The sequence below is a fragment of the Nasonia vitripennis genome, assembly GCF_009193385.2.
Source record: "Nasonia vitripennis strain AsymCx chromosome 5 unlocalized genomic scaffold, Nvit_psr_1.1 chr5_random0006, whole genome shotgun sequence".
NCBI lineage: Eukaryota > Metazoa > Arthropoda > Insecta > Hymenoptera > Pteromalidae > Nasonia > Nasonia vitripennis.
In genome coordinates this window covers 63,591-76,544 of record NW_022279657.1, presented here as the reverse complement: position 1 = coordinate 76,544, position 12,954 = coordinate 63,591, and the positions used below count along the sequence as shown (strand labels likewise).

The 12,954-nt window shown below is 33.3% G+C and overlaps 1 protein-coding gene across 1 annotated transcript in view; it reads left to right on the top strand.

Moving 5' to 3' along the window:
• The window catches only part of LOC100115493, a 245,950-nt gene extending 237,619 nt beyond the window's left edge, over positions 1-8,331 (top strand). The window contains exon 9 of the mRNA XM_032602169.1: positions 7,727-8,331. Coding sequence (XP_032458060.1) covers positions 7,727-8,331 — 605 coding nt within the window. The remainder of the gene's footprint in view (positions 1-7,726) is intronic.
• The last annotated feature ends 4,623 nt before the right edge of the window (positions 8,332-12,954 follow it).

The window sequence follows — 12,954 nt, the reverse complement described above, 5'->3', positions numbered from 1 at the left end:
CAAGACATTTTCTCTTTTCTGATCAACGTTTCGACGGACAATGCCGCCCTCATCAGGAGACTGATGTGAAAAAATTTTATTAAAAACTTGTTGTATAACAATATATGTACAGTGTGAAGAATAGAACTTACAATTATGGAGAAGATCGGTACAAAGTTTTGTGGAGAAGGCGCTTCCCTGCCGCGCGGCGGGGGGAACGTAGGTGAACAGTGTCTCTCTCAGCTGTTTGATTCTAATTCGCGCGAGTCGAGATTTTCGTCGTGTTTATATAGCGCGGAACAGTGAGAAGAGAGTCGAGCGGCCGTGTTGACAATTTCTTCCGCTATTGACGTCAGAGCCTGGCTTATGTTTGACTCATCGAATGTCACGGGTGACTGTATATTTAGAATTTCTTCCATTTTGACAGCAGAAGAATATACACGTTATTTTCCATCAACTTTTAAGCCGAGGCCTTTTAGAAACTGAATGTTTTGCCGTGTTAGCGTTCTTAACATTCGTGGACGACTGATGACTTTTCGACATTTTCGATTCCTTATATACCCGCGACCGTAAACGATGCCCATTATGCTTGCTTCAGATGTAATCTCACTGTTATTACTTCACCGCGAAAATGAACTAAGTGTCCGTTGTGATCAACTATACTAATTTGAATTTGATCTATGCTTTTCACATTGATTGGAAGGTAAATAACTTGAGAAGGAACTTCAATAATTTTATAGCCTGGTGGTACTGCAGGGAAGAATTCATGTATTGTATGCACTTTCTTATCGTTTATATAGGCACTGGTAGTGATGTTACACTCGACTCGTAGAGCGTTGACTTTAAGAATGGATACAGGTAGATCAGAGCTATGAGAGACGTTTGATGAAAGAAGTCGTTGTGTGAAACCTAGCAATTTACCTATTAAATCTTTTGGACGCATATGACTGCACTCTATTACAGAATTCTGCGAAGAGTATTGTTAGTAGGCTTAAGACTGAAAAGTATGTTTTTTGCAGATAATGTTTCACGAAGATAATTGTCTATATCTTCAATCTCGTAACTACCAGTTGGTAAGTAGATTACTTCTTTACCAACGTAGAACTTGTTGTTATCTATATCTATGTTTGGAATCGAATTGAAGGTTAATAGTTCAACCAATCCGAGAACGTAGTTCTTATACGATGAAAGTTCGATTGGCGGGAAAAATTGTGCTTCAAGTATAGTAGATGTATCTGAAAGACTCAATGTTAATGAATCACTCATGATGGTCAAATTGATACTGTTTTGTTAATCATTTTTTCACTCCTTTATATAGTCTCGAACTCAAGAATTCAAGACATAGATGCCCACAATTATCATTGTCCTGATATCTTTCATAGTTATACTTTATTTTATCAACACCCAAATATAGCATTAATTCTATAGGTGGTTGAAGGTCACCAAAACTATCAAAGTACACAACTCCGCTACCTCTCTTTCGATATGCTACCCAATGTGTGCCAGGACCGGTAGCATCATTCAAATTAACAAAAATAGATTCACGATAATGTGGTCCATTGATAGGAAGAGCATTACGCATAAAGACACCTCGAAAGTATGGGATTTTTAAGATTTTAAAGGGGCCAAATTACAACTAGATAGGAAAGCGCAAGGTGTAATCAACCAATTAGGAGGAGGTTTAGTGGCAAAAGGGAAAAGAAAAGAAGCAGAAGAAGAAGCGGAAAACAAACGCGAAAAAATTAAAGGGGATTATACTCCGGAGAAAAATAAGAAAAAGAAAGAAGAGGAGGAAGCAGAAAACTGAAGAACTGGCCTTTAAAAAAGTAAGCTGATTGTAAGAACACCACCAAGCACACCAGACATAAGCAAGGCAACAGACGAAAAAGAAGGGAAGCTGAATAAAGAAAAAGATAAAAAGGAAGAAGAAACCACAGAAAATAAAGAAGAGGAAGAAGAGATTGATAAGATACTTAAAGAGATCCTTGAGAAAATGAATAAGGAAGGAGAGGCCAGAGAAAGATAAGCAGAAAAGGCCAGACTAAAAGAAGAAAAAGAGAGAAATTGTCGAAAGAGAGATTAGAAGAGATAAGCAAGAAGGCCGAGGAAAGAGAAAAAAGGTTCGAAGAAAAATCATAAGAATGGAAAAAGAAAGAGAGAATGAGATAAAGCAAATAACAGAAGAAATAAAGAAAAATACAGAAGAGGAGAAAGAAGCCAGGAAAGAGATAAAAGAGATAAAAAGACTGAAAAAAAACAGGAGGAGCAGAAATTGCAGGAGAATAGAAAACAACAATAGCAAACCTGGAAGAAATGGTCAAAGGGATGAAAGAAAAGGAAGGATAAAGGGACAAAAACAACAACGGACATGCAGGAAACAGGGAAGAGATAGAAGAGGAAAAAAGAAGGAAGCAGCTGGTCTGGATGACAGAAAAGAAAGGAAGAGAAATTATAAGGAACAACATAGTGATAAGTGGGCTGGAAACATAGAACGGAGTAAAGACAGAGGAAGTAAAGCTGTGGATAAAAACAAAACTGGAAACAGAGGTAGAAGTCAGAAAATGATGGATAATCAGAGGAAAAAATCCAAATATAGGAGTAAAGCTAGGATCCAAACCAGAAAAGGATATAGTGATGGAGAACAAGAAAGACTAGCAGGGGATATATATATATACATCCCTATATAAAAAAGTCATACCGGATGAAGTGAAGCCAAGAATACGTCAATATGATTGGCTCATGTAGTGCGCATGCGTTCCCTATATAAAAAAGTCATGACCAGATGAAGTGAAGCCAAGAATGCGTCAATATGATTGGCTCATGTAGTACGCATGCGTCAAAAGTATCGTTAGAATTTTTTGATTTGATTTTGATTTCTAAAATTGATGTAATATAATACTATAATACATATAAAATTATAATTTGTGTATTTATAATATTCTAGAGACATTCTACTCTCGAGACATAACCTTAAAATTTTAAAAGGAAATTGGCGACGAAACCGCGGCAATTTTGAAATTTATATGAGCGCGAAATGAATCATATATTGTAAAGTTTGATATATTTCCGTGATAGAAAACAAATATTAAAAATATCAATCAAGTATTTATATTCCATTTAATAAGTTAATGAAATTATAGTCTACTACAGTGCGCGCAGCGCACTGCGCCAAGTCTAGTATAGTAAAAGCAATGGTGGAGAAAAAGATAAAAAAAGAAAAGGGAAAAGTGTTTCTATTCTTTGCGGGTATAAAAACGGCCTTCGACAAACTAAAAAGAGAGGAGATTTGGAAAAAAATAAAAAAAGAAAAGGTAAAAGATAAGTACATAAGGAAAATAAAATAAATATATAAGGACACGCATAGCAGAGTCAGAATTAATAAGGCAAAGTCAAGAAAGTTAAAAACCGAAAAGTGGGTAAGACAAGGATGCCCGCTCAGCCTGGCGCTCTTTAATATCGCCTTCGCAAATCTAGAACAGAAACTGAAAAAAGTACAGGAAGGATGATAGGCAACAGAAAGGTATACTCGGTAGGATACGCAGACGATATTGTGCTAATGGCGAACAATGAAGAAGGAATGAAGAAAATGCTGTAAAGGTCCGATAAATACATAAAAAAAGAAGGCTTAGAACTGAATGTAGAAAAGTCGAAAATAATGAGATTCAGAAAAATGGGAGGTAGGAAGAAGAAAGTAACATTCGAATGGAATAGAAGAAAAATAGAAGAAGTCAAAAGCTTTACATATCTAGGATACGAGCTGAAATGCAACAATAAGAAAGAGGAACAGATAAAAAGAGCAAAAGGAAAAGCAAATGCAGCGCTAGGGAAAGTATGGAGCATAGGAGAGAAGCTTTTCAAAGAAAACTGGCATCGGAGGATGAAGCTATTCGACTGCCTACTAAAATCGCTGATACTTTACGGAGCAGAAATCTAGGGGTGGAAAGAGTATAAAGAAATAGAAAGGATCCAAGACAAGTACATGAAATGGGCACTAAAAGCAGACAAGAATATCCCAAGACATGTGCTAATGCTAGAAACGAGAAGAGAGGGAATAGCGGTTAAGGCAGGGAAGAGAGCACTAAAATACGAGGAGAAACTAAGGGGAGCAGAAGAGGGAACACTTCTAAAAGAGTGCTGAAAAGAACTACAGAAAAAAGCAAGGGAACAACAGAGAGTAAGGCAGAAGGCTAACTATAGAAGGAAATTTTTAGAAGATAGAGGTATATCACTCAAAGAATACATGGACATGATGCAGGTGGGACCGACAAGGATAGATATAGAACAGACCAGCAGGGACATAGAGAGACAAAAATGGAATGGAAAGATTGGAAACTCGGAATACGCAAGGAAGATGAAAGGAATAATAGATACGTACGGAGAAAAACCGGAGTATCTAAAAAGGGGAGAAAAGAAGAAAAACAAGGAAATAGAGTCACAAGCAAGATTCAGATTGGGGAATGAAACGAGAGCGAGCAAATATTGGACGGAAGAGGAAAACAGAAAATGTAGAATTTGCAGAGAAAAAATGGAAACAGCTAAACACACAATAAAAGAATGCGAAAACACAAAATCGGAAGGAAGCTGGCAAGAGAAAATGAATGGGAGACAGAGAAACCTAGGCAAACTACTACAGATAAGCTGGAAAAGGAAAATGATAGAACTGGACACAGGAGAAGAAAGGAACGGAACAGGAAGAGCGGAACAGACGGGTCGCACACAATCTCCTTAAGAACACCTAAAGCGGGAAGAGGACAACGAGAGGCAGAAAGAAAACAAACAGGTTAGAAAAGCCGTCAAGAACAGAGAGAGAAATGTAAGCAAAGGAAAGCAGGAAAAGAAAAGGAAAATGAGTGAAGGAAAGAAGCTAGAAGAACGATTGGAGTGGGTGCTAGAAAGAATCAGAGAACTAGAGATAGTGATGATAGAAAAAGAAAGGGAAGAAAAAAGATAACTAGAGATAGTGATGGTAGAAAAAGAAAGGGAAGAAAAAAGATTAAAGGGGATGTGGTGAAAAGAGCTCAAAATCGAGGACGAAGAGATTAGAGAGATGAAAAAAAGAATAGAGAGGCTGGAAAAAAAGTCGACAGAAGTGGATGTACAAGAAGGAGGAAATAAGGAAGCAACACCTGAAGAAGGAGAAGAAAAATCGGAAAAAGATAGAAAAGAAAGAAAGAGACACGAGCAGTCACTATTTATCAGAGAAGGATTGTACTGGAGGCAAATAAAAGTGAAAGATTGGATAAAGAAAAAAATTGGAGAGGAAAGTTGGTGGACAGAAAAGGTAAAAGAAAACATGCTAAGAATAGATTTCGAAGAGACAAGAGGGAGAACAAAACTATGGAAGTGGAGATGGGTGGCCAGAGAAGAAAATTTGTATGTATAAGACGAGTTGCTAAGCATTAAAGAGAGAGAAGATATATTCCACTTGGTTAAGATGGCAAGAGAACTAGAAGAGAAAAGAAGAGAAAAAGGAGAGAAAATTAAAGTTAAATTAGAAAATAAATGGATAAAGATTGGAGAAGAAAGGTACAAATGGAACAGGAAGGAAGGAGGACTTAAGACAATTTCAGAAGAGAAAGCAGATGAGGAACCCGTCATAGAAAGCTGAAAGGAGGCAATGCTCTGCGAGATCAGAGTAAAGAAAGAGAGAACTAAACAAGAAAAGGAGAAGGAAAAGAAGAAAAAACAGGAGCTTGAAAGAGCAGAAAATGAAAAAAAGGAAAGTGCACAAAAAAGATGGAAAACACACAGGAGAAAAGAAAGGAAGAAAGTTGCAAAGAAAAGAAGAGAGCGATTGCCAGTGAACGAGAAAAGATAAAGAAGTAAAGATGGAATAGTGAGAGGAGGAAAAGGAAGGAAAGGAATAAGAAGCACCAGAAAAAGGAAAAGAAAAGAGAGGAAGAGCAAAGAGAATACACTACACGAACAGAAACACTGATATACACACATAAAAACACACATACATGAATGAGAGTACACACTACACAAACAGAGCACAAACGCAAACACACACACAGGTACACAAACAATGAAAATTTAAAATAAAGGAGAACGAGTATAAAGATGTAAATGAAAGACTCAATGTAAATTAAAAAAACCTATTAAGTTAAATAAACATTATTATTATTATTATTAATAAACCAGTAATTATGTAAAGTAAAGTTATAGGAAAAATAATCAATTTTTTAGGATTTATATATGAGCAAATCCACAGAAAACCGGACACTTCAGGGGTTCTGAGTGAACACAATTTAAATTTGAGGGCACACCTACCAGACCAACTTTTTAGGGTTCTTTAAACCACCCAGAATACGAAAAACCTTGGGTTCCCGCAATTTCGAAATGCCTATTTTTTCCAGGCAGTTTAAATTCTCTTATGGGAATTTAACACGTGGAAAATTAACGAAAACTAGCCACGATTCAACTTTACCCACTCAGTGTATAAAGGTGCAATCCAAAAATGTGTACTGCTAGGGTCGAAGTAGCAGAAGAGAGCTTTAATTTGAGGGCTGGTGAATTAAAAATGGTTGCCTAGGTCAAAAGTTATCTAGGCTTGAAAATAGCAAAAAATCATGAAAACTTTTTTTCATAAAAGTCAGCGATATTTCCCATTTTCTAAATCCTTGTAACTTTTAATCCGAGCAGTCAATTTTAATCACTCAGTAAAAGCTCTTTTCTTTTACTTTCGTTTTCAGAATTTAGATTAAACATTTTACTGGTTTCATCAGCTATATAAATGCCCATTAATTATAGCTGTTTCTCGATCTTATTCATTGACATATATATAGCTGATGAAACCAGTAAAATGTTTAATCTAAATGTTTAATCAAACTTATTAAATTTAACAAAATTATTGTTCGATTTGGAATTTGATTTAAATTTTTTCATTTAAGGTTTTGGTCAACTTGATTTATCATTTTCAATAGGCCGTTTAGGAGGAATTTTATACAAGTTTTCAATTAATTAAATAAATAACTTTCGATAAATAAGAAAACAAAATTTTTAATAGTTTAAGTTATATGAAACAGTCTACGAATTTATTTTGGTAACTATATCTCTAGCTACGAAAACGGCGTAAAAGAAATGGGAATAATAATAATGAGGAATTAAAGGAATAATAATAATGAGGTTCTTTATGGTTTCTCCGCATTTCTTGCTATTTTTTTTTTTCATTCTTTTTACGTATAATAAATAGAAGAACCCCCTCCTATCTTCTTAAAATTTCATCGATTTGGAATAAAATTCGAAAGCGAAAAATGTTATGTAAAGTTAAACTCAAAGACGATAAGAACTGTTATTAATTCCTATAAACTTGTATCAAACTTTGTCAGCAAGTTTGTACTTTTTAAAATACAAAATAAAACATATCTTCAAGATTATCAAATATAGAATAATGACATTAAAAAAATATTATGCGCATATGAAAAAAATCATTAAATTGATTATGCATAATGATTTTTGAAACAATAGATACAAACCGTGCGAGCGTTAGCGAGCGAGGTATGGCGTGCTAGGATGTTATAAAAATGCGAAGGGATGGCACACGTGCAAACTTAAAGTTCGCGAAGCAACTTTTGAAGTTGTTCTGAACATTTAATGTTTAAATAAAGATTTGATTACTCAATTATATTATCATTAAAAAATATGTGCTATATTTTGGCATTTATTTTTCACTTTATTTATTATTATTAAGCTTTACTTGATTACTAATAAATTAATATTTTTTTTTTCGGTAAAATTAAAAAAGAAGTGTCGAATAAATTGCGCAGATCTTACGATGATATGCTTTCTAACAACCAAGAACCTGTTAATTTTACATCTGTGATGAAATCACCTACAGATCCTATGAATATTAGCCAATGTGACTTAAGGAAGCCTACAAACTTAAATTCATTTGAAACATTGTCAAATACTGCACATTTTATATCCCCAGCACACACACCTTTAGCATTTTCTTCCTTTAAAAATGTGACTTCGCTTTTATCACCTTCAACATCAAATTTTGATTGTTTGATAAGCAAATATAAAGATAGAATATCAAGCACCAATTGGAAATACAAAAATAAATTTGGAAATTATATAAAATATAAAATGAAGGAAATTTACGAAGAATTGGATTTGCACACTGAAGAAGACCAAAAAGTCGCTAAATGGCATGCAGAAATAAAACCAAGATTAATAGCAGCAGAGCAAAAGCCTCCATTTCGTATTTTTGAATACGAATCTCGAATTTTACGCAGATTAGAAACTAGTGACCGAAAAGGTCAGTTTGATGATATTTTTCGACAAGAACCACCGAGTGAAGTGGCTCGATATTTTTCTGCAACGCTACAATTGGTACGTATTTCTTGAAATTTATATATATATATATATATATATATATATATATATACATACATATATATTGCTTTTTGCAAAATTTCATTATGCATGTTTTTGCTTCCTCCTAGAGGAAGCTTTGGAATAGTAAAATTTTGAGTTTTGTCAAAACTTCTAGAAAATACTTTTTGGTGTGTTAGAAGTTCAAATCAAGTGTTTTGAGGAAATATCCGTATGGATGTGTGTGTGTACCGTAATATCTCTGGAACGACTCCGTCAATATCGATAAAATTTTAAATGCGTATCTATTTTTGGATTCTGAATTCGAGAAAAACAGTTGTTTTTTATTTTCTCAACTATTTTTTTCATGACCAGTTTTTTAATTTTTGAAAAACACTATTTTGCGTTTTTTTCAATCATCCTATCGTTACAAACAATTCAGCTAAAATGCATTTGATGAAGAAAAAAATTAATTACTTTTCCTTGTTTGGTCTTCGGGATCGACCACTTTGTTCGGCAGATAAAGTAAAAAAAGTGATTTTTTTTGTATCCATATCTCTGAAACTAAACATCAAAATCTCACGTAAAAAATAATGCCGATGGGTAACGTGCCAAACTATATCCCATTAAAATTTTAAGTGATTTGACCACTTGTTTTTTCAATAATAAATTGAAAACTTAAAAAAATGAGTTTTTTATTTTGTGCTTTGATTACGGACGTAAAAAGGCTTTATTGCACTTGAGATTTTGAGAAAAAGTAGATATTTCGTGTGTTTTGGCTAAGTTTATTGCGCAACTTTCAAACCCAATGGTTCTTAATATATCGAAGTTTACATTTTTTTTTGAAAATTTTTTTGATTCCTTATACCAAAAAACAATGTAGTCAAATGCTTCAAAATTTTATTTGATGATTTACCATAAAAAAAGCTATCCGCTGCTAAATTTCAAACAATTTTGTTAAGCAGTTCTCAAGTAAAGAGCTAAAATGTAAAAACCGATTTTTCTTAAAACTTTTGCCTTCTCTAATAGGGGTATCGTTGCATGTTGTTAAAATCCCTCCCTATGAATTTATGCCATATTGATATATCTTTGTATATCATATAGTTATTTCGGCTATACCCCCCCCCCCCCCACAAAATAACGTAAAAATCGTTCATTTTTATGTTATTTTTAAAAATTTGCATAAAAGTTTCTTATTAACATAACAATTGAACCAATGTTTAAATTGAGTTCATGAGGTGATAATCCTTCGCGAATGCTATTTAATATTTCGATTGGAAAATTTATATAAATATTGTCATCAGACTTATCGACACCTTTACACGTTGCAGTATCTATACTATAATATGTTTTTGTCTTCCCTTCCGTTTGATTTAAAATTTTATCATTTAAAAAATAAGTGTATTCATTATGAGAGGTGAGTATTACGCTATTGAATGAAAAATGAATTTTTTTATCGACTATTTCTAAAGCTTTTTTAGGAATCATAGAAGCTTCATCCGAAATAATTAAATCTACTTCTCGTAATTTTTCTTTATCAGATTTAAATTGGAAAAATACAATTCAATATTGGTTCAATATTGGTAAAATCTAAAGGTAAAGGAAAAGTTCTATGACTAGTTATACCCTTAGGGAGTAATATTGAAGCTATTCCAGTCCATGTCATTGATAATTTTTTTTTAATTTGAGAAATAAAATAATAAATTAAAGTTATATATAAAAATGTTTTTCCAGAACCTCCGGGACCATCTATAAGATACATTTTATGAATTTATGAACATGTAATGTTCATAAATAAAATATTTTGATAATGTTTTTATACTTTTGTGAATATACTTTTTTTCATAAATATACTTTATTACTTTTGTAAACTTCTGTAGTATTTATTTTTATATTATTTATTGCTATACACATTTAATTATATTTTGATATTACATCTTATAACTAAAATTATAAAATCAATCTGATATTATTTTTAGTCAACTAAGCTACGATTCGTCCCTAACCTCAAAAAATACCACAAAATTGCGGCTTTATGCACCTAAAATTTGTAGAAGTAATAAAAACTTAGGATAAAAGCTCATTCTTCTGCAATTTGATTCGCCGAGCACGATACTATTTTTAATCAATCAGTATGCAAAGGTTCGTTTCTAACCTCAAAAAACAATCCAAGACCGTGGGTTAACGTTCTAAAGATTTGTGTGGGTGGTATAAATTAGGATAGAAGCTCGTTGTTCTATAATTTAATTCGATAATCTTGTTTAGAATCGAGAATTAATTTTTTTCCGGAAAGTATTATTTGTAATTAAATTTCAGAACTGTTGACAGAACTTTTCAACTGAATTAATATTGTATGATTTAATAGTTTAATAGCTATATAGTATTTCTACTACTATTTTTTTAAATAAAAATAATTTTTGGAAAATTTGCTCCTATAACTATATCAATTTATTTCTAAAAGTAATTTCAACTTATAGATCATACAAATAAAATTAATAAAATCAAAATCACACAAAAACTGAAAGGGGGGGTTGGCGAGCGAAGCGAGCAGGGGGGCGAAGCCCCACTAGTGTGTATATACACGCGCGCGCGCACGCACACTAGTTATAAGGTTATCTTATTTGCATTTTAAACCTTAAAATATGGAAATCTGAATGTCTGATCCGGACTCCGACAACCTCAATACAGTAAAAAGATACCTTTTTATAGTAAAAAAGCTGTAAAGTTTCAGAATGGGCCTAACCTACTAGAAGTTATGTAGTGGTTTTACGTGCAAATTTGAGACTTATAACCTAGTAAATTCCATGTCTACCGATACAAACACATGTTGGTATCGGTAGTCATGAAATGTACTAGGTTATAAGTATCAAACGAAATTTTGTTGTAGTAATATAATTGCGTAACGGCATCGCATTCGTATCGAGGAGATACTCTAAATCATAACAAAAATCATTAAAATCCACCGAGCAGTTCTAGAGTTACAAAGACCAAAGCAAATTTAAAATATTCAAATCAAAACTCGGGCGCACAGCCGAGAGCGGTACGGACGCGCATGCGCGCGCTCAGCGTTTCTCCTCGCGTGCACAGGTAGTTCATTAACGTTAACATTTGCTAGCGCGTTTATTACCTAGAATATCAATATGAAACTGTTAAAAATTAAAGTTGAACTCTTTCTTTAATTATTCCCGAAATTTCAGTTTGATGCGTTGAATATTTTATTAACAATTAACGTTATAAAAAAAGCTATCTTGAAACGAAAGAAACCTAGGTGAATTTTTCTTTTTCGAGAATAAAATATGCTCTATTAAACGCAGATAGATAAATACTGCAACGTACAAAGGTGTCGATAAATCTGATGACGATATTTATATAAATTTTCCAATCGAAATATTAAATAGTATTCGCGAAGGATTATCACCTTATGAACTTAATTTGAAAATTGGTTCAATTGTTATGTTAATGAGAAATTTGAGTATAGCAGATGGTTTATGTAATAGAACACGATTAAAAGTTAGAAAATTATTGAAGTATAATATTGAAGCAGAAATTATAACTGGAGACAAAATTGGGAATAAATTTTTATATCTAAAATTACTTTAAATACTGGAAATTCGTCATTTACATTGCCATTTATTTTATATAAAAAACAATTTCCTGTAGTCTTAGCATTTGCAATGACTATCAATAAATCTCAAGGTCAATGTTTCGATAACGTAGGATTATACTTTAAAAAACCGTTATTTTCTCATGGCCAATTGTATGTAGCTTTATCTAGATGCAAAAGTCCTTATCAATTATTTATTCAAATTGAAAATGAAAACGATTCAGAAATCGAAAACATAGTTTGGAATGAAATTTTTAATTAAAAAATATTTGTTAATCTATACAAGCATCATATCATATTCAGCAATATATTAAGAGTTTTCACCTAATTCGACTGGACTATTAAGCGTCCAGCTGGCTAACCTGTATTTTTTTAACGAGATACTCTAACTTTAAGTTTAAGAGCACCGTAGAGAGCGTATCCCCTTGTTTTAAACCATCGCGTATTGTAAATGGTCTCGAAACTTTTCCGTGCTTCCGTTCAGACATATTTTAATTAATCTCACGAGTTTTTTTGGTACACAGAGAAGTACTAGGATCTGATACATTTTACTTTGCTTGATAAAGTTGTACGCTTTTTTAAAATCTATAAATAGTTGGTGTATGGTTTTGCAAAATTTTTTCTCTAACAACTGTCTTATGGTAAACATTTGATCGCTCGTCGATCTGTTGCGCTGGAATCCGCACTGATAATCTCCTACTATATCTTGCGCGAATGGAGTGAGTCCAAGATATATGAGAAAAGATGCCCATTTTTGTAATGTGTGATGAAAGAGATAGATTAAGAGAAAAGAGATAATGTGAAGTGTTTTTTGTTGTGGTGCTTGCGTAGTGTTTCTAGATGAATGCGTTATACAGTGTGGGCTCATCACATCCACGCCTGTTCCTATCGGCTGTCCGCGACTGCTTATTCAATTTATTCGCAGCTAACCTCCTTCCCAGGGGCTGTCCCTCTATCCGCAACCTGAGGACGTGCTGTGTAAAAATCCTGCTGCCGAGGAGGATGCGGGAGCGATGACAACTGCCCCGAAAGGGGATGTGTAGAATGATTCG